General features: G+C 41.1%; 1 protein-coding gene across 6 annotated transcripts in view; it reads right to left on the reverse strand.

Annotated features, from left to right (window-relative positions):
* NEURL1 (neuralized E3 ubiquitin protein ligase 1) overlaps positions 1–16,123 on the reverse strand; it is a 96,577-nt gene extending 80,454 nt beyond the window's left edge. The window contains exon 1 of one of the 6 annotated variants that reach the window (XR_015950002.1): positions 1,344–4,114. Coding sequence is in view for 4 of the 6 variants with exons in the window: in XM_088669627.1 (XP_088525753.1) it covers positions 1,344–1,395 (52 nt within the window). In the remaining 2 variants the exon portion in view is untranslated. Of the gene's footprint in view, positions 1–1,343; positions 4,115–15,700 lie in introns of those variants that run through there. The other 5 variants (XR_004693686.3, XM_088669627.1, XM_035133362.3 and 2 more) reach the window with 5 other exon arrangements.
* Between the last annotated feature and the right edge of the window lie 4,296 nt (positions 16,124–20,419).

Raw genomic sequence — 20,419 nt, forward strand, 5'->3', positions numbered from 1 at the left:
CGATTTAAAGATTGTAAGCAGACCCTATATTAGCCTTCCCTGTTCCACTATTCAGGATAAAATCCTATGCGCAAAATTCCCTGGCAGTAAGCACAGTCATACCTACTTCTGAGTAAACATAACAAAGGACTGCAGTGTGTGTGTTCTAAAATACTTTTCATTCATAAATTTGATCTATGACTTTGTTATATCCTACTCTATTCCTGTGTTTTCCCGATTTAGGAGTGCGGGGAGAGAAGGAATTTATGAAAGAGAGGAGGAGGAATTGCCATTACGGTACTCTAACCATCACCTTTTCAAATATCAAAATGTAAGAACGTAAGAAGGCAGGGCCCTGCTGGATCAGACCAAAAGCCTATCTAGGCCATGCTGGTTCTCCATTGACCAGATGCCTATATGGGAAGCCCACAACAGGACAAGAGCACATTAGATACAAATATTTTGAGAACAGGAGAAAGCATTTGTCTCCCCACTTTCTCCACAACATGCACAATTTAATACACCTGTATCATGTTTCCCTTTTTATTTGCCTTTTTTCTGAATTAAAAGGCCCCAAACATTATACAATAATTTTATTGAGGAGTCGTTCCAGCTCTCTGATCATTTTGCTTGCCCTTTTCTGCTCCTTTTTCATTTCTACAATATCCTTTTTGAGATGCAGTGACCAGAACTGTACATAGTACTCAAGTGCGGCTGCATCATAGATTTATACGAAATTATTAGGATATTGGCAGTTTTAAATTTGATTGCTTTCCTAATAATCCCCAACATAGAATTCACACTTTTCACAGCAAGCTGCACATTGGGCCAACATTTTCACTGACTGAGCTGCAGCTTCAGTGAGCTATGGTTAAAGTTTATCATACGAATGCTGGTAAAGATTCGGGGCAATTCTATGCATGCCTACTCGGAGGTAAGTTTTCATTCTGTTAAATGGGGCTTACGCCCTAAAAAGTGCATTTAGGGTTTCATCTGCAGTTGCTTACTGCATTAAGGAAAAGAGTTTCCATTTGGTCCTGTTTAGCAGGCGGAAAACCATTAAGAATGGACTCTCACATTGGGAACCCCATATAAAGAACTTTCTACATTGTGGTGGGGAGCCTGTGATCCTCCAGATGTTGCTGAACTATGTCTCCCATCAACCCTGACCATTAGCCACACTGACTGCTGTCCGTGGAAGTTGGAGTTCACCAACACCTAGATGCCAATCACTGTTCTACACAATTTGGCACCTGACAGTAAGCTCCAAACTAGGACATGTCAACTGAGGATAACGCTTCAAAAGCATCTGAGGAACTAGTTCACAAAAGCTTATTCCACAATAGATTAATAAATATTTGCACCTTGAAAGTGGCAGAGGCAGCTGAGTGAGATGGCCTGCTCAGGTGGCACCATGAGGACAGCACAGATGAAGGCAGGAGTTGATGTCGGAGTGGTGCAGCAATACTTTTTAAAGTGCTGGCCCTAGGGAAGGGATACCATCTGTGCCCTGCTTTGGACAGCAATATTTCTTGGCCTTGCACCTCTTCCCCTCTGCATTCACATACCTCTTAAGATATCATAACCAAATTTTGCTTGATGGTCCCTGAAATCAAGAAACAGACCTTCCTCTATGTTTAGTTACAATTGGATGCTATTTTCATTCAAGATGGAGGGTATGTTTGAAAGAAGAATATCAATACTTGTCTACAGTTCCTGTCATATAGAGTAATGAAATTTAATATAGACATACTAAACATGCAGCTTTCACCAGAATTGCATGCTGACTGAGTGTAAATAGCAATTCACACTTCAAACACCAGTTGTGTAAAAGGAGATTCCAGCTGTGAATATTTTACGGCCATGTTTTATTTCCATGGTCTACAAATCAACGTAAAAGTTGTTTGCTCTCCTTCAGTGGGCCTCAGATAGAGTACACTTCTTTAAAAAAACCATTCCTGCTGCTAAATATAAACCAGCAGTTAATCTTTTGGAAGAAAGAAAGAAGAAATGCTAGTCATAGTATTTGGGGATCTAGTTCTGGAATACTTGTAAACCTGCCAGCATTCTCTTCCAGTTTAAATACATTTTAATGGAAAGCCTATCCTGGGCACATTTTCCATGCACACTGCAGTAACTTGGAATCTATCCTATTAAATTCCAGTAAGAGTATGAGACAGAATTAGGTGCAGAGCTGTTAAAAGCCAAGCCTTTTGAATATGCAAAAAAGCTGGAAAAAACTGGGAACAGTCAGAACAGGAATAATAAATGAGTAATACGGAACCATCGTAAGAATTAAAACAATGGTTAAAATTCAGTGGGTGTGAATGACACAAGGCAATATCAATGGATTAAAGGGCAGGAACAGTTGTGAATCATTGTGGTGTTTCTTGTGTTATGGGCCACACAGAAAGCACTGGCTCATTAAAGTAGAATTACATTGGTCCCTGACTTTTCCCACTTATGAGATCAGTATGTTGGCCTGTGAGTGCAACCTTCACTTCAGGGCAGATTCTTCTTTTCTTTTCCCCCTCAGTCACTGGAAACGAACTATGAGGAATTCTGCTACAGTCTCTTAAAAGGTTCAGCTTTTCACATAAGTAGAGAGTGTTGTGTGATGTTAAAGGATGAAAACTTTCCACCATGGCAAGTTAGCAGCCCATGGCCAATTCCATAAGCAGGTCTATGGGTACTCTGTATCCATGCAGAACCTGCACCCCAATAGTATCAACTTTAACTAAAGAAAACAATGCTTTTGACCTAAAAGAAACTGTGGAGTTTTCTGTCTGTTTGTTTTTATTAAAGCTTTTCCTCATTTACAAAAGCACATGCATTGTCTCTATCTTCAGGTTGTGTTTTCTACAGATCAGTTACATTTGTTGTGAGACATTGGTGCTCTATGCAGTATAGGGTTGGGAAGAAAGAGGGGGACAGGAGAGAGGGGGTGTGGTGGTAAAACTTTCTTTTTTTACTTAGTGTGTGGGGGGGTTGTGTTGGCATCACTTGGGTAGGTTCCCTTTCTATTCGCTTTTTATGTTTCCTCCGTGGTGAGAGAGGTTGGGGTGGGTGAGGGGTTGTTTGACTGCCTTTGGTTGGCTGCAGTGGGCTTGGTTTGTGCATGAGGGTGTGTTGGTTTAAGTTAGCCATACCGAATCGTATGGTTTAGCTGAAAGTCAAGAAAAAGCCAGCAGGGAGCAGGGGGAGATGCTGCTTTGGGATACTGTGGGATGAGACATGAAACACAACTGAAAGGGAGAGTCAACAGGGGTGAATCTTTTCAGGATGCTTGGAGATTATTGAAAACCACAGAAATATAAACTAAGATAGATCGCAGATTAGGAAAGCAACAGCAAAAAATCCAAGAGGGTGCCAGTGTGGTTAATGAAGACACAGTCGAGGCAACTATAAAAGGCAAGGAGGATTCCTTGTGGGTTTGCTTGTTTTGCATTTTAACAGTCACAAAAAGTTTCAATAAAATTATTCTTTTTTAAAAATAATGGACATCTTGTCCAAATGAGGAGAACAAAAAGGAACACAAACTCTGGCAAAACAAGTAAGGCAAGTGGGGAAAGAATTTGAGGAACATATTGCTTTTTTTAAAAAATTTTTTAAAAAAACAGTCAGTCAATAAACAGTGATTTCTGGCTAATGGCAGAAGCAGTGATGGTTCACCCCAAGGTGCTCAAACTTGTTTTCAGTTATTATTACAGCTCCCTTCTGAAGCCCCCTAACCCATGGCCCACAGCCCAGTTTAGGTAGACTGCTCCAGAACATGGAGGTTCCACTCTTCCCAGACAGCTCTCAGCAGCACCCTCCTGAGCAAGAAGCCTGCCATCAGGACCCACAAACGACTCACCCTTCCTCCTTCAGCACACCCAGAGAGGGCAAACAAATTTTCTACACTCAGCCTCAGCTGCATTGCCAGGGCCAGTTCCAGCCTGCAGGCACATGCTCCCCACCCCTACTACCTCACCTGGAGAAAGGCCCTGCTGGTGGGAGGAAGGTGCCTTAACAAGGTGCCCAGAAGGGACAGGAGTGGTGGACACAGGTTGAGGTGGTGAGCAGTAGGGTGGCACTATCAAAAGCAGCTCATCCCAGCTTGGGCAGAAGGTAGGAGCAGTTTCTTTCCTCACCCTTTTTTTTGTACTTAGTGATCATTCTTTCCCCATCCCTCACATTGGTGTCAATGGGGAGGGGGGAAAACTAGGCTAGCCCCAGAGCTACTGCAGTTTTACTCCCTTTGCAAGGGTGTGGCAGGAAAACCAGAAGGCTTTGAACCCTGTGTGGATTCAAGGTCCACCCCCCACCCCACCCCACCCCCCAATCCTCTCCCAACACAGCCTTTTCATTTCATACTAACATCAGAGTCAACAGCAGAAGCGTGGTGGAACTTTCCAACACCACCATGGAGGCTTCTGATGGCAGACTTCCTTCTCCATTTGCAGAGAGGGAGATTGACGGAATCCAACAGCACCTTAGCTGCCTTTCACAAGTCCTTAGGACTTATCCCTTAGTGGATTTAACTGAATTAGAAGACGGGGTGGGATGGCACCTGCTTTCACCCAGCCTACATAATCTTTAGACAGACCGAAAAAACACTCAAAGAAGAAGGGTGTCAGGCTATGTCTACATCCACAATTCAATGCAGCTCAGTGGCAATGTGTAGAACACATCCAGCTTGCCTCTCCACTGAAAGCACTTAGGAACTGATTTGGATGTGGCATTGCTACAATTTTCCTGCTTCACCTTACTGTGCACTGAAAGAATGCATTAGGAATTGTGACTGCTGCCCACTATATGCTTGTGTCCTCCTGTTCCTGGTTCATTCCTTTCTTCTACCTTTGTTCATTTGTTTTATATGGGTTGCTTTGCATGTGCTCAGTTTCTTTGCTATGGCATGAGAGATCAAAAACCCAGAGACTGATCAAGATGTTTGAAAGGCGTGCAAACATTAACACCACCTTCACGTCCCCAAAGGACAACCCTCTCATGATTAAATGCAAATGAGCTGCAAGCAAGAGGAAACTATACATGAAGCACAAATGGAATATCTTGCAGATTGTGCTTTTCTCCAATTCAAGAACTGAGGCCAGTGTCATGAGAAGTGAAGGTCAGAGGCTGGCTGCTGAAACTTCAGAATAGCTGAATATGCTTCTTTTTTTCTGTCAAGATGCCATCTATTGTCACAGTTCTGATAGAAGCCAGATGTGTGTTCCAGCAGTAAAACAGAAATGTACCTGACCATTCTCAAATTGTTGCCAGCACACATCCTCTGTGCTTTTCCTGTGTAGCGAAAATAAACACACAACCTGTGTGTGCTACACCATCCTATAAGCTCAGCAAATAGTCCCTGTTGTACAGTCAGTGCTGGCTGCATTATTTGGGGTGCCCTTGATACAGTACCTTCAGTGGGGCCCCACTTACCTGGAAAAATTAGGACATGAAACTAGGAACTCTCTTAACTTGTATCCAGTCTTAATGGATACTTCATGCAAACTGGGAATGGCAGGATTCTCAACTGGTGAGTGGTCTTCTACTAGAATTGGGGCCGTGGCTAATGCCCAGCTTTACCATTCCCACCTTTCAGAAGTGATATACTGCATTAACAGTTACACCTGGTTAATTTCCAAAGCAATTGATTTTAAGTATTTTGAGACAAATTGCATTGCCTTGGCAATTAGTTTCCTAATCGGGTAATTAATAAGCAGAGTCCTTATGTCCATGTGCAATCACTGGGCTTGTCTGAAGCCAGAACTTCACTTGCTGTAATTATTAATTTCTCTTCTTCCTCGTTCGATACCTGGGAATTGATATACTCTAGAAGAAGCTTGGTTAGTGAGTGCAAAATGTGAATACTGTAGTCAAGAAACAATGTTGCCTAGAGCTTCATACAAAAGTGCATATGATGCCCAGAACCTCATAAGAGTCATGGTTCGGACATTATTTAAAGTTTCTCTCTAAAGAATCACTAGATTAGCCTGTACTAGAACAAGCTTGCTGTAGAATTAACTGGTGTGGGGCACAGCCCAGTACTTTCAACTTGTTTCCTGAAAACAAAGGGCAACCACAACAAACAGCAAAGCAATTCATAGCATCATTTACACAGCAAACATAGCGAAGAAAAGGGAAAGGAAGCAGTGTTTGGGAGAGGTGTGTGTTATGCCTACAAGAAGAACATCATTTTCCCCTCCTTGCTTCCTTTCCTCTCTGTTTGGAAAGCTTGGTGGCAGGAATAGTGGGAGCCCATTCCCCCAGCAATCTCTACAGCATCTCCTCTGGCAGAAGACAGCCCAAAGAGGAGGAGGAAGAAGCTTAGGACTTTTCTGATCTGGAGCCTGATAGTTTGTTTCTCCCCAGTCGTTCCCACAATTCAAAATGATTCTCAGACTGCTTTCTCCCACTAAAACAGTGCAAGTATTGTTATGAACACTGGCCAAGTAAAGCCAGCCACCCCTTTAGCTGGGGATTTCCAGGTAAATGGCTCAAGATGACTGGTACATATATCTTTCTGGGAACTAGTTGTTAGATAGTGAATTGACACACATCCCAGGAATGTGAGAGCTATTTGGAGGAGGTGTTTTTTATTTCCCTCCATCCCCCACAACTGAAGGTAGGGGCTGTCAGAAGGTTTGTATGTGAAAAACCTGTCCTTTTTTTTGAGATGCACAGAGTGATGGCTGAGCTGCTGATGAAAGGATCTCAGGGTGCCTCTGTGGTGTATTGTAGGACTGACTCTGTCATCCCTGACCATTGGGCCATGCTAGCTGACACTGCTGGGAGTTGGAAGTCCAGCAATGTATGGAAGTGCCACCTTGGCTAATCCCTGCTCCAGGGAACTGGTGTTGGGGTATTAGGGACTGGTGCCTGCTAGAAAGGCCATGGTGCTTGCCTCCCACTTGTGTTCCACCTGCATATTTGTGGAGACATTCAATACTATAAATTACCAAAGTCTCTAGTGATCTCTTCCTGCAAAAGGAAGCCAGATGCAGGCAGCAGAATCGCTGGAACTTCTTGCTGCTTGGGGAAGCAAATGGGAACTGTGCATCTGCAATATCAAAAGGAGTTTCTCTCCTCTCATAGTAGTCATTTAATGGAGTGGAACTTTCAAATACATGTGTGCAGATATGCCCTAAATTACAGCAAGTATTCAAAATAAAGTATATTTGATAACCATTCGGATAAAGTATGGTTTTTAACACCACCACATGCATGTAAACTCCTTCTGTATATATATATAGTAAAACAAGGACAGCATAACACTTCCCCCCCCAGCAGCTTCTACTATTCAACTCAAAGTAACCTCAGATGTTCACTTGAAATCTGCCAAAGTCACAGGATTATAGCATAACACTGGTAACCCCCTTTTTAGTAAACGTTAACATTCTTCCCAGGGTATTCTGTATCAGTTAATCCAGCCCTAAGATGGACTGATTTTAGAAAAGCAAACAAATACCATCTTTCAGACTATATAAAGGCCATGCTGTATATAGATATTAAAGAAAAGCCTTGGCATCTTCATCTCACAGCAACACTCAGTGGACCAAATGTGTGTGGGGGGGGGAGGGATGATCCTGGCACATTTGCAGCAGCATCTAGAAACAATATATATTGCTCTATTTCAGCTGTCCTCTGTTTGTAGATTATTTACCCATTCAGAGCAAAATAACTGCATCTCCACAGTAGTGAGGTTAACATTTGGCATTATCAAGCTATTATTATTCATTTTAATGAGGCAGTGTTTTGAACTTGGGTGGTTCCCTTTTTAGACATTTGCAAGTCAAATTATTAGGAAAATGTGCCTCGGAGGTGGACAAATATGCAGACAATTGGGGTCTGAGCTACAAATGCTGAAATAAATAGGAATGGGGATCAGTTTAAATCCAGAAAGGTTAGGATATTATGATGTAACAAACATGAAAGATGGAAAAAATTGCAAGACACAAAGCAGCTGGGAATAAAACACAACAGATTAAATGTGGCCTGGGGGGTAAGGGTAGAGTATGTGTTCTAGAGAGAGATTTGACCCTGAGAGCAAAAAAGAAAAACTTGGGGCAGATCCACACCATAAAGCATCTCCAGTGCACATTTAAAGCACATTACATCCCCCACAGAATCCCGGGGAATGTGGTATCCCCTTCACAGAGCTACAATTCCCAGCACCCTTAACAAACTACAGTTCCCAGAATCCTTTGGGGGAAATCATGTGTTTTAAATGAGTGTTGACTGCACTTTCAATGTATGGTGTGCATCTGCCCTTGGTGGGCTGAATTTGGCCTGGGGTCCCGTCCCTCCACCCCATCCCCCACGTACACTGATTTTCTGCTGTTAATGATAGGTTTCCAAACTGTAAATGAGGTGTTTGATATAACTGGTAACGTAGCTGAAAAACAAAATCTGCTGTTTGTCACCAATACTTTGTTGCTGGATATCATGTTTACAGAGTGAGGTTAATGCTCAAGTGGGAAGGATATGCATGCCCAATTGCACTGCTGTCAGAATCTTAATTCATTGTGAACCATGACCGGCAAGAAAATCCCCGGAAGATATGTGCAAGTTATTCACATCCATACATGCATATTGCTGCAGCTTTTTCCTACCTAAACTAATAAAGGGGTAGGAAGGGAAATGATTTCTTGTCTATTTCAGACAACAAAACATCAACAGTCCAACTGTGGCATTTAAAATGTTGCTACAAGCTTCATAAGTCAACCCAGAGGGCCTATTCACATAGTTATAAAGATCATGGCAAAACGTAGCTTTTGGCAGCTCCCTACCCAGGCAGAGTTTGCTGTATACATTTCAATCATCACTATGTGGAGTCTTGTGATGTCTCTGCAAACAAACTAAAAGGCTGGTTTGTTGTAGAATGTGGTATTCCACACTTGGAATACTGTGCAAAGCCCTGATCCCCACATCTCAAATGTAAGACTGTAGAGCTGAGAAAGGTACAGAAAAGGGAAGCCAAAATGAGGGGACTGGAGCAACTCCCTTATGAGGAACAATTACAATGTTTGGGGCTCTTTTAGTTTAGAGAAAAGGTGAGTAAGGAGGGATATGACCGAGAGGTATGAAATTATGCTTGGTGAGGAGAATGTGGATATATAGAGAAGCTGGTCTCCCTTTCTTATAATACAAGGAACTGGGGTTTATCCAATGAAACTGGACACTGGAAGACTCAGGACAGTTTACTTCACACAGCACCAAGTTAAACCATGAAACATGCCAGTATAAGATGTAGTGATGGCCATATGGTTTAAAAATGTGATTAGACAAATTCATGAAGCATAAGGCTGCTGGTCATCGTGGCTGGGTCCTAACTCCAGGATCAAAGACACTGTGCCTCTGAATATTAGTTGCTGGGGGACAAAAGAAAGAGTCCTGGCTTCCCAACTGTTGGAAACAAGATGGTAGACTAGATGGGTCTGATTCAGCAAGTTCTTTGGTTTCCCATGTAAGATTTATTAGAAATAAACCTTAACCATAATATTATGATTCTATGGAAGCTTACATACAGGGGCTTTATGTTGCAAATGTGTCATTCAGACCAAGTTTCTCTCTGTGCATGATTGACATGTGATCAACTACACATTCCACTTTTAGTCTTAGACACACACCCCCAATGCACATCAGCCAGAGGTCTATGATGTTTTCTGGCCTCTCTGTTGAATAACTGCCCCCCCCCTCGCTCTCCACTGTCACCCCCTCACCCTTTCACCATTCTGGGCATGCACTAAGGTATTCTTGTACCTATGTCCACATACTTAAAACAAAACAAAAAACCACACAAGAAGTGCACAAGAACGCAAGACTGCCGTAATTGTGTTTCACAATGGCCAAAACGGAAGCATGTGGGTTTCTTCAATACAGAGGCCTTGGGCAAGACTGACATTTTGCTATAGTGAAATTCTGATAAGCAGGTCTTGCACAAGACCTCTATATGGTGATGATTTTAAAATGTCCCAAGGTAATCTCCCACATGTGTTCAGATCAGGTAGCCGTGTTGGTCTGAAGAAGTGTTGGTCTGAAGAAGTGTGCATGCACACGAAAGCTCATACCAAAATATAAACTTAGTTGGTCTTTAAGGTGCTACTGAAGGAATTTTTTTATGTGTTCAGATTGTGAGAGAATACTTCCTCCAAACAGAGTTGTTGGAATTCTGACATGGCTTCTGCATATGGTAATTGATGGAAATAGGAGCACTTGTATCCTTTTGGCCAGTAGAAACAAAATGACTATGCTATGCACAGGTGAGAGGTAATTTGTACAGGAAACATTGATCACAAAGGTTGGTTGTCTTGTTGCTTGTTTTCATGTTATGAAGAGTCATGCAAGCAGAAATCTCTGTGGAAAATAGTTACCCGATTTTTTTTATTGGTAAAAAAACAAGACATCCAAAATAAGCACACATAAAATGGAGTGCCCTATGCAATGAGAGAAACATCTAATACAGTGGTACCTCAGTTTAAGTACACAATTGGTTCCAGAAGTCTGTACTTAACCTGAAGTGAACTTTCCTATTGAAAGTAATGGAAAGTGGATTAATCTGTTCCAGACGGGTCCGCGGAGTACTTAAACTGAAAGTACTCAAACCGAGGTGTACTTAAACTGAGGTATGACTGTACTTAAAAGATTCTTATTTTTTTAAACTCAGAGAGAAATGTTACAGTCTTGTGATCAGAAACACAGAACTGGGAAACAAGACCCTTGGTGTCTGTTCCCGGCTCTGCTGAAGACTGGCTGCATTTCCCTTGTATGTTATTTTCAATATCATTGCACTGCAATGAAAGTGTATGTTATAAAGTGTATGTTTACTATGAACAGCTGTTATACTAGACAATAACTTTTAACCCGCTACCATAAATGGTATAATTGCAGTACCGTGTGCCTCCCTACAAGACCAAATGTTAGCTTATAGGGTGGGAAACAAGTCATCTGCTTTCCACTCTACTAATGGCTATTGCTTCCGCCTGATCTCACGTTAAGGTAAATAGTCTCCTCTACCATCCAAAAAAGGGTTATTCATAAAACAATTATTGGGCAACTTCATTTTGTTCCTCCAGCTGGTTACCATGTTTGGCCTCATCCACACAGTTACAACACGAAGGTGGTCACTTGCGCATCACCAAAAAAGGGGCAGCCAATCACCAAAAAAGGCACCAATTTGCATAATATTTAATGTGCTGATTTATGCACACATTCAGAAATGAAGACTATAGTTTAATTAGAAATATAATACATCTCAGCATAGCAGGGAAGCCTGCTGTCAAGGTGCTAACTCTTGATGGGATGAATTAACCTTCTTATGTTTCCTTATTTTTAAGCTAGACTTGGACTTCAAATAGAGGCCACCTTCAAAGAGAGGACCGTTTTCTAAAAGCCTTTGAAATAGGATTGTCGCCTGCAAATTAGGAAATGTGTCTACCCTAACAAGAAGCCCAATGTTATTCCATCACTGGGAATTTACTAAAAACATAGTCACAGCCACTCCTTCTACTCCCGAAGAAGAACTATTATTGGGATAATAGATCACCTTCAGTGAACTTCAGATGATAAAGTTTACTATTACCCCTAATATTGGAAGTGCAAATATATAGGTACCTTTTAAAAAAAAACTATCATAATGAATACACCCTACCGCAATTACTTACTGAACCCAAATCAGTTATACGATAGGACTAAGTGGGGTGGGGGGAACAGTTCCTTGATTATTTCTTCTTACTTACACCAAGTATATTCCAACGAAACATAGGGCAAAATAGCACACATAAGTACATGATATACAAAACCCCCATATTGTCCACATTTTTTTTAAATGGGAACAAAAGTTGTTTGAACATGCAACTATAGCCCAAAATAACTTGCTTTAAGAGCATTAGACAAGAGGCAGAAAGCACACTCATTTGTAGTTAAATGATTTACGTTTATCAGTGATTGGTAAGACGGCTGCTGTAACATACGTACTAATGTACTTAGGCTCATTTCAATATATTCAAATTGTATGCTCATGTAGGTATGTTGTGTTTCAAATCCATGTCATGTTCAGGTTATTTAGGTAATTTAGACTGAGCATTTAAAAAACAGTGTTTGATAATCAGCACTGAGCAAGTGGGCTTCCCATTCTTCTCTTCCCCTTGGCAGTCTCTGCCCCCCTCCCCAGTCTGCTCCATTGGGGCCTACAACCCTCCAGAGTAGATTTCAGGTGTGTAAGGACTTCAAGGAGAGGAGCAATCCATTCCACAAATGGTATATGTTCCCCTAGCGGATGATATACCGTGTGATATTCCTCCACTTTCCATATGCAAAGCATCACCACTGTTTGCACCAAGTTTAGCCTGCGATAGTCTGAACAGTTTCTGCCTGTTGTGCACCTATTCTGTATATGATGACAAGATCCAAGGCTTAGGCAGCAGTCCTAAACATACTTACTAAGGGAATACTCCTTACTGAATATAGTTGAACTCTTTTTTTTGAATATCGATACAAAAGTTCATGCTGTTCAAAAGAATCAGCCCCGACTCCTTTCATTATCATGGTGTTCCTTTCGTCGTGCATTTTGGTTTTTTGAAATACGCCTCCTGTCTTCCTGATCTATTCTAGTCACATTCCAAAAATAATTAAAATCAATGGAAAACTGGAAACAAAATTCAATATTCTACATATCCAGGGGAAATTGTTTGAACAAAAAAGTTTTTAGCAGATGCCAAAAAGAGTACAGTGAAGGTGCCTGGCTGATATCAATAAGCAGGGAGTTCCAAAGATTGATTTGTTACAAATGCTGAATGGGTATTATGTCGTACCTGTAACAATGCCAGTTCCGCAGATTTAAACAGTCAAGCGGGCATATATGGGGTAAGGCAATCTTGCAGGTAAAATCTTGCTGGACCCAAGTTAAGGGCTTTAGATACTAACATCAGCAGCTTGAATTTGGCTTGGTATTAAATCGGCAAACAGTACAGATATCTGACCACAGGTGTTATATGTTGACACGGACTCACACCTGTTAGCAGTTGTTTTGCAGCATTCTAAACTAACTGCAGTTTCTGAGTCAAACACAAGGGGAGCCCCAGAGTACCCTGAAAAAATTAATGTACAGTATCCACTATATTCCTGTTCTTGATTATGCAACACTGCAAAGAAACATAGCACAAACTGGGGGATATTTTACTACCATTGCCAGAATGTAGGTGTATCTCATAGTAGCAAAATGCATCGTTTAGTGGTGTCAGAAGAAAAGAGTCACTTATCCACTTTCTTCAATCAAGTTCTCTTTTAAAAAACCCAAGGGACTTTCCACTGACTGGCTGAGACAAAAAAAAAGCACCCCGCTGACAAAGATAAATAGATTTCTTGGGTTTCTTTAAAATGTCCCATGCTCTTTTAGTTTTACCCCAACATTTCCCATTGGCTGGGACAAAAAAGCACCCAATGGCAAAAATCAGTAAGATTTCTTTGTATTTTTGTTTAAGTTTGAGGTGACTTTTTTTGCTTCTAGTAACTGGAAGATGGCTGAAATTTGGGACACTGTTTACTTCTTTGTAGGTGACAATGCTCTAGAAGAACTTATTTTATAGCTCTACTTCTGTGTAAGTTCCGCAAGAAAGAGTGCACCGGGGCTAGGATTCTGTGCCAGAACATTAGTTAAGGAGACAAGATAAGTTGAAAAAGGCAAACCAGGACAACATCTAACCCAGTGGATTAGTCTGTGTAATCCAGAACGTACTGTAAATCAAGCAGAAAGCAGATGCATTGCAGGAAGATTCCTGCAGCACAGATAGCTCCATATGAATTGAGTGAGTACACAGGCCCAAATACATGGAAAAGCAAGCCTCCATGTCCCCAAAATCCAGACTTACAAAGCAATGAAGTCTAGTGGAAATCTCTTCCTGATCCAAGATATGAAAATCAGCCAGTAAATTTTATCTATTGAGTCTTCCATGAAAAACAATTGTAGCTGGGCACCACTCTATGCCATGCAACCAACCTCCTATCTCAAACTGTAGCAGTATCTTATGCCCCAAAGAAAGATGCCCCCTTCAGAAACATATCCAACTTGAACCCAGTGAGGTTCTTCATTCTCTTGCTTCTGTAAGACTCTTAAAAGTTCTTGTTTTTTTATTTCTAGCATGGTTTTCCATAAGTGGTCAGTTTGTAGCTATCGTTTCTTGTGTATGTAGATTTCTTTATAGTTCTTTCTCCTCTATGATGGTAGATTTAGTATGTCTCTGTACCTCCTATTTCCTAAGCTAAGTTTTTCCCCCTCCCCAGAATGAATAAAGCCAAGAGAATGAAAGCAGTGCAGTTGTTGGGTGACTACACTACACAGAAGTAGCCACTGACTGCTGCATCCAAGTAGAATCATATACATTTACATGGACCCGTGGGAGTATTTATTCAGTCAAGATTCCCCCACCCTGCAAAGTTCACTAACAGATTAATAGTTTTAAACAGCAGAAGAAAACCCAACCCTTCTTGCTGGATTCCTCATTTTTGTTATGACAATACGTAAACGTTATTTTGCAAACAATACGTGACATGTGATACACTGGGGGGAAAGGGCAGAAACGTGGTTGGACAACGAAAAGCAAAACTATTAAAACTGTCGTCAGAATCCACTGCAAGTGATAAATAAATAAGTTAGTAGGCTGGTTTACTGTTTGAAGACTCTAATGAAGTATGGAAACACAACAAATGAAAACAATCCTACCAACATCTCATATTGGAAAACAAAATTATATATCATATGCACTGTCACAACTTCTGTACAAAGGCGCAGTTTCAATATAAACCAACTCTGTTATTTTCCTGTTTTGAAACTGAGTTATGGGCCCCCATGAACAAATACTTTAGATAAAAAGCACTTTATCACGCAACATAAAAAAGTTTGAAGAGAAATAATAACCCAAAGGAATAAAGAGGTTTTGTATGAACCCTATTATGCACTATCCAGTCACAGTTAAGCCCTGTCTGTCCCCATCAACTTTGATGAAAATAAGTTAGGCGTTCGCTTAACTCTTTCACTGAAATCAATGTGTCTGAAATTATGGTAGCATCATGCCCATGATAGCACCCATATAGGTTCCCTTTGCTGAATCATATAAAAGCATGCAGGCGCTATATGATTTTGTCCCACATCCTAAAGTTTTACATTCTCTGCATTAACCTGCTTGGAACGCTGCAATACTGCACCCTCTTCTCCTATGCATTCCAGTCATTATCCTACAAAGACATGCAGCGTACTGTACCAAATGGATTTACAATGAAGCAGCTTTTCCAAGCCTCCAGCTGTGCCGTAAAGCAAATACAGTTTTACACACAGAGTGCAAAATCCCACTATCGGAGGAATCTTAAAAAGATGAAACCCTGATCCATTTTCTCAAATGAATGTTTCCTCTGAAAGCCTTGCAAACTGTCTTGCCTTCATGTCAACGCCACAAACTGTTCGTTCTCTCTCTCTCTCTCTCTCTCTCTCTCTCTCTGTCTTTTTCCCTACAGGGCATCAGTTAGAGCAGGAAGCAGTGCTCTGCAGACAAATATTTGGCCGAAGCAATAAAACAAAAGCGACATATGGAATTAGATCAGATAAAACACACACACAGAGCCGTCTAACGATTCTGCATTTTTTTAAAAAACATCTCCAGCAAGAAGATTCTCTTTAAAGGAAAAGGCACCAAGTGAGAATCAGTTAGGAGAGACTACAGATTCTTTGCTGTAGCTCGCTTACCTTTCTGAGCCATATTGTCCCCTGCTGCAGAAGGGTTAGGCAAAGGGCATGAAATCTACCCAACATTAAGAATTTGCTGTCTAAACATCAGTGCTGCTGGCCAGCTCCTTACCGTATAGTGTGCTTCTGGTTAGCTGTCCCCCCATCGTACTGCGCAAGGTGGCTTGGCTACCTTGCAGTTTCTCCTCTCACTGGGCAGAGATGCAGAACTCTAAGTGTGCGATCATTGTCAGCACGCAAGACACAGACACACTCCGACACAGAGGGATTTAATGACTCTCACATAAATAACACACTCATGAACACACAACAGAAGCCTGAAATCAGCCTCCACCCACTTTCCAACCCTCACAGGCTCAGCAATGAGCAGAGGCATATGTCATGATTATTTACATAAGGAGGAGACTTGTGACTCCAAAATAGCTAGAGAAAACTCAAAGCATTTTACAGACATATACAGTATCGCAGCACCAAAGAAACTCAAGGGCACCTAAACATGCCCTGTCCTTCAGCCTTTATTCTGGTTTCTCTAATCTGGGGTTGCAACTCTGATAAATTGTTAGGAAAAATATCGTTGATTTCTTAGCTGTTGAAAGCAGTGGCTGCCTGCCTGTTTCTAAACCCCAAGGTACCCTTGCTTGTAAGCAAAACAAAGCCTTTGTCTCTGTGAATTTCACTGCAAACACAAAACAGATTTATTTAGAAATCTTGAGTCCAGCTGTCAATGAAGCTTGCTTTTCACCTCCATCATTATGCAATTTAAATATAAAAATGAAGTTTCTTGAAAAAGAGAAATGCTTCCATTCAGTACATCGCTCCTGCATATATCTGTGGGTATGGCAGGCAGAAACCCAAACTGAAATAGTTGCATTACCAGAAATCATTGGCCCAGATTCCTCTGCTGGTTAATTATTAATTATTTAAGAGCAAGGGAGAAGTGTCTGAAATGCAGAATGGTTCCCCCTGGACTGTAATAGCAAGGGGAAAAAACCCTCCACCCACCCCCCTCAGACTAGCTTTTGTGGCATGACTGCAGGCTCAGCTCAGACACAATGCAGCCTGCTCTTCAGTCCATTACCTCCACTGATTGACTGCAGTGAGCGTTATTAAAAGCACTGAGTTGTGGAGGCAGGCTGGTGTGGGCAGGGTGCGGGGCAGGGCTCAAAGGCATGAACCCCCATTCTGCCCCTCAATGCATTGGGGTAAGAATGTTAACCTTCCCCACCTCTATTAACAAAATGAGAACCTAGCTCTACCAGAACATAAAATCAAACTAACTTTACACTGAAGTTTCAAGTTGCAGAACAAGCACAGTGTTTTGCCACCTACACTCTAGCTAAGAAAGGGTTACAGTCAAACCATGGTTATGCAGACAGTGCAAGTAACAACCAGTTTCTTCACAGGTATAAGATAGTATAGGCAGAGAAGAGTTAGATTAAACAATATGAGGGAGAACACATTTAACAGGTGCAATCTGGAGAGTTGGGTAATGAAGCAGGAAGCAGAATGCCTTGACTGAAGGAGATACGAATTCTCCCAGGAAAATGTGGAATGTCTGTGCATCAGACAATAAATTATGTGTAAACAAGAAGAACTTGCATTATCACCCCAAAATGGGTTGCTTGGTTAAGCCACAGCAATAATGAATGAGGCACTCCTATAAATGCCAACTCTGAAACAAGTCCCATTGAATTCAATGGAGCTTAGTGCAAGATAAATGGGTAGGGGTTCACAGCCTAAATTCCTTTACACATATACTTTTGGCATTGTGCAGTCTTGGTTGATCCTGATCTCTGCTTGTGTAAGGGTGATATTTTGTAATAAGAACCAATTTGCTATTGTAGTAGTTACCTCACCCATCTTGACCCAACCTCGAAAGCACCTTACCAAATGACCTCCATACTTCTGGATGATAATCTAACAGCCAACAATTTGGAAATCACTAAGGTAGGATGGAATCCTTAGCTATAGAAATTCCTGAGATGGTGATACTAGGTCATCTTCAATTGCCTTCCGGTCATGCAATTATTTGATAAAGTCAGTGGCAGCTGAAGCAATTCCTTAGCCCCTGAGTTGAAGATATCTTCTGCATTGTAGAATAAAATGAGTTTGAAATATGATCAGGTTAAATCATTTTCTGCGCAAGCTTTTCAATTCATGCAGGGCTGCTACAAATCCTCTTTAGAATATGCAGAATACTCTTTACTCCAGGATTTAAAAAAATCATTGACAATTGACCAGCTGCTGTTGCTGTTATTGATGATGGTGATGGTGATACTTCCAAGAAAAAAAGATCCTATAACCTTCCTGGGCAACTTGTTTGAGTTTTTAACTGCTTCCCTAATCTTAAATCTATTTCTCCGCACCTAAAAAATGAAGTTTCTTGTCCTAAGACAATCATTTACACTACTGGTCACAGATTCTCCCTCCATCTGGGAGGGATTGCATTCCAAATGGAGGTTCTCTATCCCTACCACATTCCATTCCCTATAAAACACTGCGAAAATAAGGCAGGGTGCTAACGTTAAGAAGCTGCAATAGTTCCTAGCGTTAAAAGCCCTGAGATAACTTTACTCTTCATGAACCAGTAATAGATATATGTCCTGAAACTCTCTCCCTTCTGCAGTTTGCATTTTTGCAGCAGTTTCTTGGCAGTCAGAGCGCCTGCTTAATTCTGCTGCTGCATTTCTAGCAATACTGCAAGAGCAGTGCTGTAGCTGCATTGCTGAAGCTGCAGACTCAGCAGCAAATTTCAGTACAAAGGCTGAACCTGGGTAATCTGTAAAAGAAGAACTCCCTGTCCTTAAACACACAATTAAATTGCCTATATTTTTTAATAATAATAAAATGTGAAATAATTAAGTATGTTTCGGTGGACATTTGCTTGTACAGAAGCACTAGATTACCACTGCAGTAGTTTATTAAAAGGCATTTTATAAGCAATAACCAAACCTTTATGTACATCACAGAATTCTGCATGATTGATGACTAGCAGCTGAATGAATGGGCACCTGGGCAGCAGACACCTTGTCAGTCTTAATCACTATGGTGCAATGTATTTTATTTCGACTTAAATTACAGTAATCATGTTTTCACTCTATACATATAAATCAGCATATACACATTGTAAGCAGTTCTATTTCCCTTTCACTCCTTTTTAAAAAATAAATAAATAAATGAGTGGGCCCTCTCCCTCACCTGGCTGGTAGTGAGAAAGACAAAAGCTGGGATGGAGCATCCATGAGCTGGAATGGAAGCCGGCAGAAGCCAGAAAGTGACAGCCATGCTTGATTTCTGCTTAAAACCAAGGCTGTGATTACGGGAGAAGAAAAGACGTCTTGGTGTGTTAATGCTGTGAGCCCTGCCGTCGTAGGCTTGGATTGTATATATGTGTGTAAATAAACCAAATATCGTAATGACAACACAGCCTCTGCTGTTTCTCATTACAAGAAAATCAAACTCTGGGAAAGCACCTCAACCCCCTGGAATCTCACACTGCTTGGAGATTGGGTGGCATGCCATGCACAATGCAATGTTTTGCCTCCTCCTCACAAACACAACCATTCTCTTTTTCCATGTTCACATCTAACTTTTCTAAGCTCTTAAGTAAAGTAATTAAAGCAATTATCCAATGGATGCAATTTAATAATTTGCTTCAAGGTTAGCTTTTAACATCCAGAGTAATTAGCAACCTGAGTTTGCTCCTTCCTCACTTACTAATGGGTTTCTTTTCTCTCCAATACTACTAGTGTAATTATTTTTAAAGGTACCAACTTTGGCTGTTAACTTTCTCACTTGTTTGTAACTTTTTGTTTCCCCTGCTCTTCGAACTGGTCCCATTACGCCATTCGCTGGGTTTTCCTTAAGGCTTCTGTTCTTTGAGAAGCCCCTCGTGAAAGCACGAGGACAACTAGCAATATTTATGACAGCTATTAAAGTCACCCACAGAGGGCTTGTTAAGCACATACGGTATGCCTTCAGGCTCACAGATTTCAACTTCAGCATTTAGGATACCTAGGGTGATGTCCAACTAAGTCATATTCAGAGCAGACCCATTAAAATCATGCCCATTAATTTCATGGCTGATATTGGACATCACCCCTAACTATACAGTGATAACTGATTTTCCCCTTATAAAAGAAATATATATCTATTTATGAACTTTCTGACAGTAAGAACTGTTTGACAGTGGAACAGACTCCCTTGTGAGGTTGTGGAGGTTTTTAAGCAGAGGTTGGATGGCCATCTGGCATGGATTCTTTAGTTGAGATTCCTGCATTGCAGGGGGTTGGACTAGATAACCCCCGGGGCCCCTTCCAACTCTATGATTCTATGATTCTACACACACACACACACCTATTAGTCTATTGTTATTCTATTTTTTTGAGTTTTCAATAATTGTTAATTTTTCAATTGATAATTTTAGTGTTATATCTTTTTTGTAAACTGCTTTGCGTTTTGTTTGTTTGTTTGTTTGTTTGTTTTACAATCAAGAGGTGCATACATTTTATGAAATAAATAATTCAGAGATTTTAGTTAGGTACTTCCTGGCTCACATCCCCGAACGTCAGCTGCAATGTTGCTGTCTTCCATCATGCTTCTATATCTTCTGCCCAAGGGCAGGAGATTAAAAAGGTGTTGGCCAGGGTGTGAGTCATCCCTGAGAATGTTCCTCACTCACTCTTCTGAGGCAACGGTCTCCCGCGATGACATCTAGCG

Source organism: Zootoca vivipara, chromosome 5 (genome assembly GCF_965207765.1).
Source record: "Zootoca vivipara chromosome 5, rZooViv2.hap1.1, whole genome shotgun sequence".
Lineage (NCBI taxonomy): Eukaryota > Metazoa > Chordata > Lepidosauria > Squamata > Lacertidae > Zootoca > Zootoca vivipara.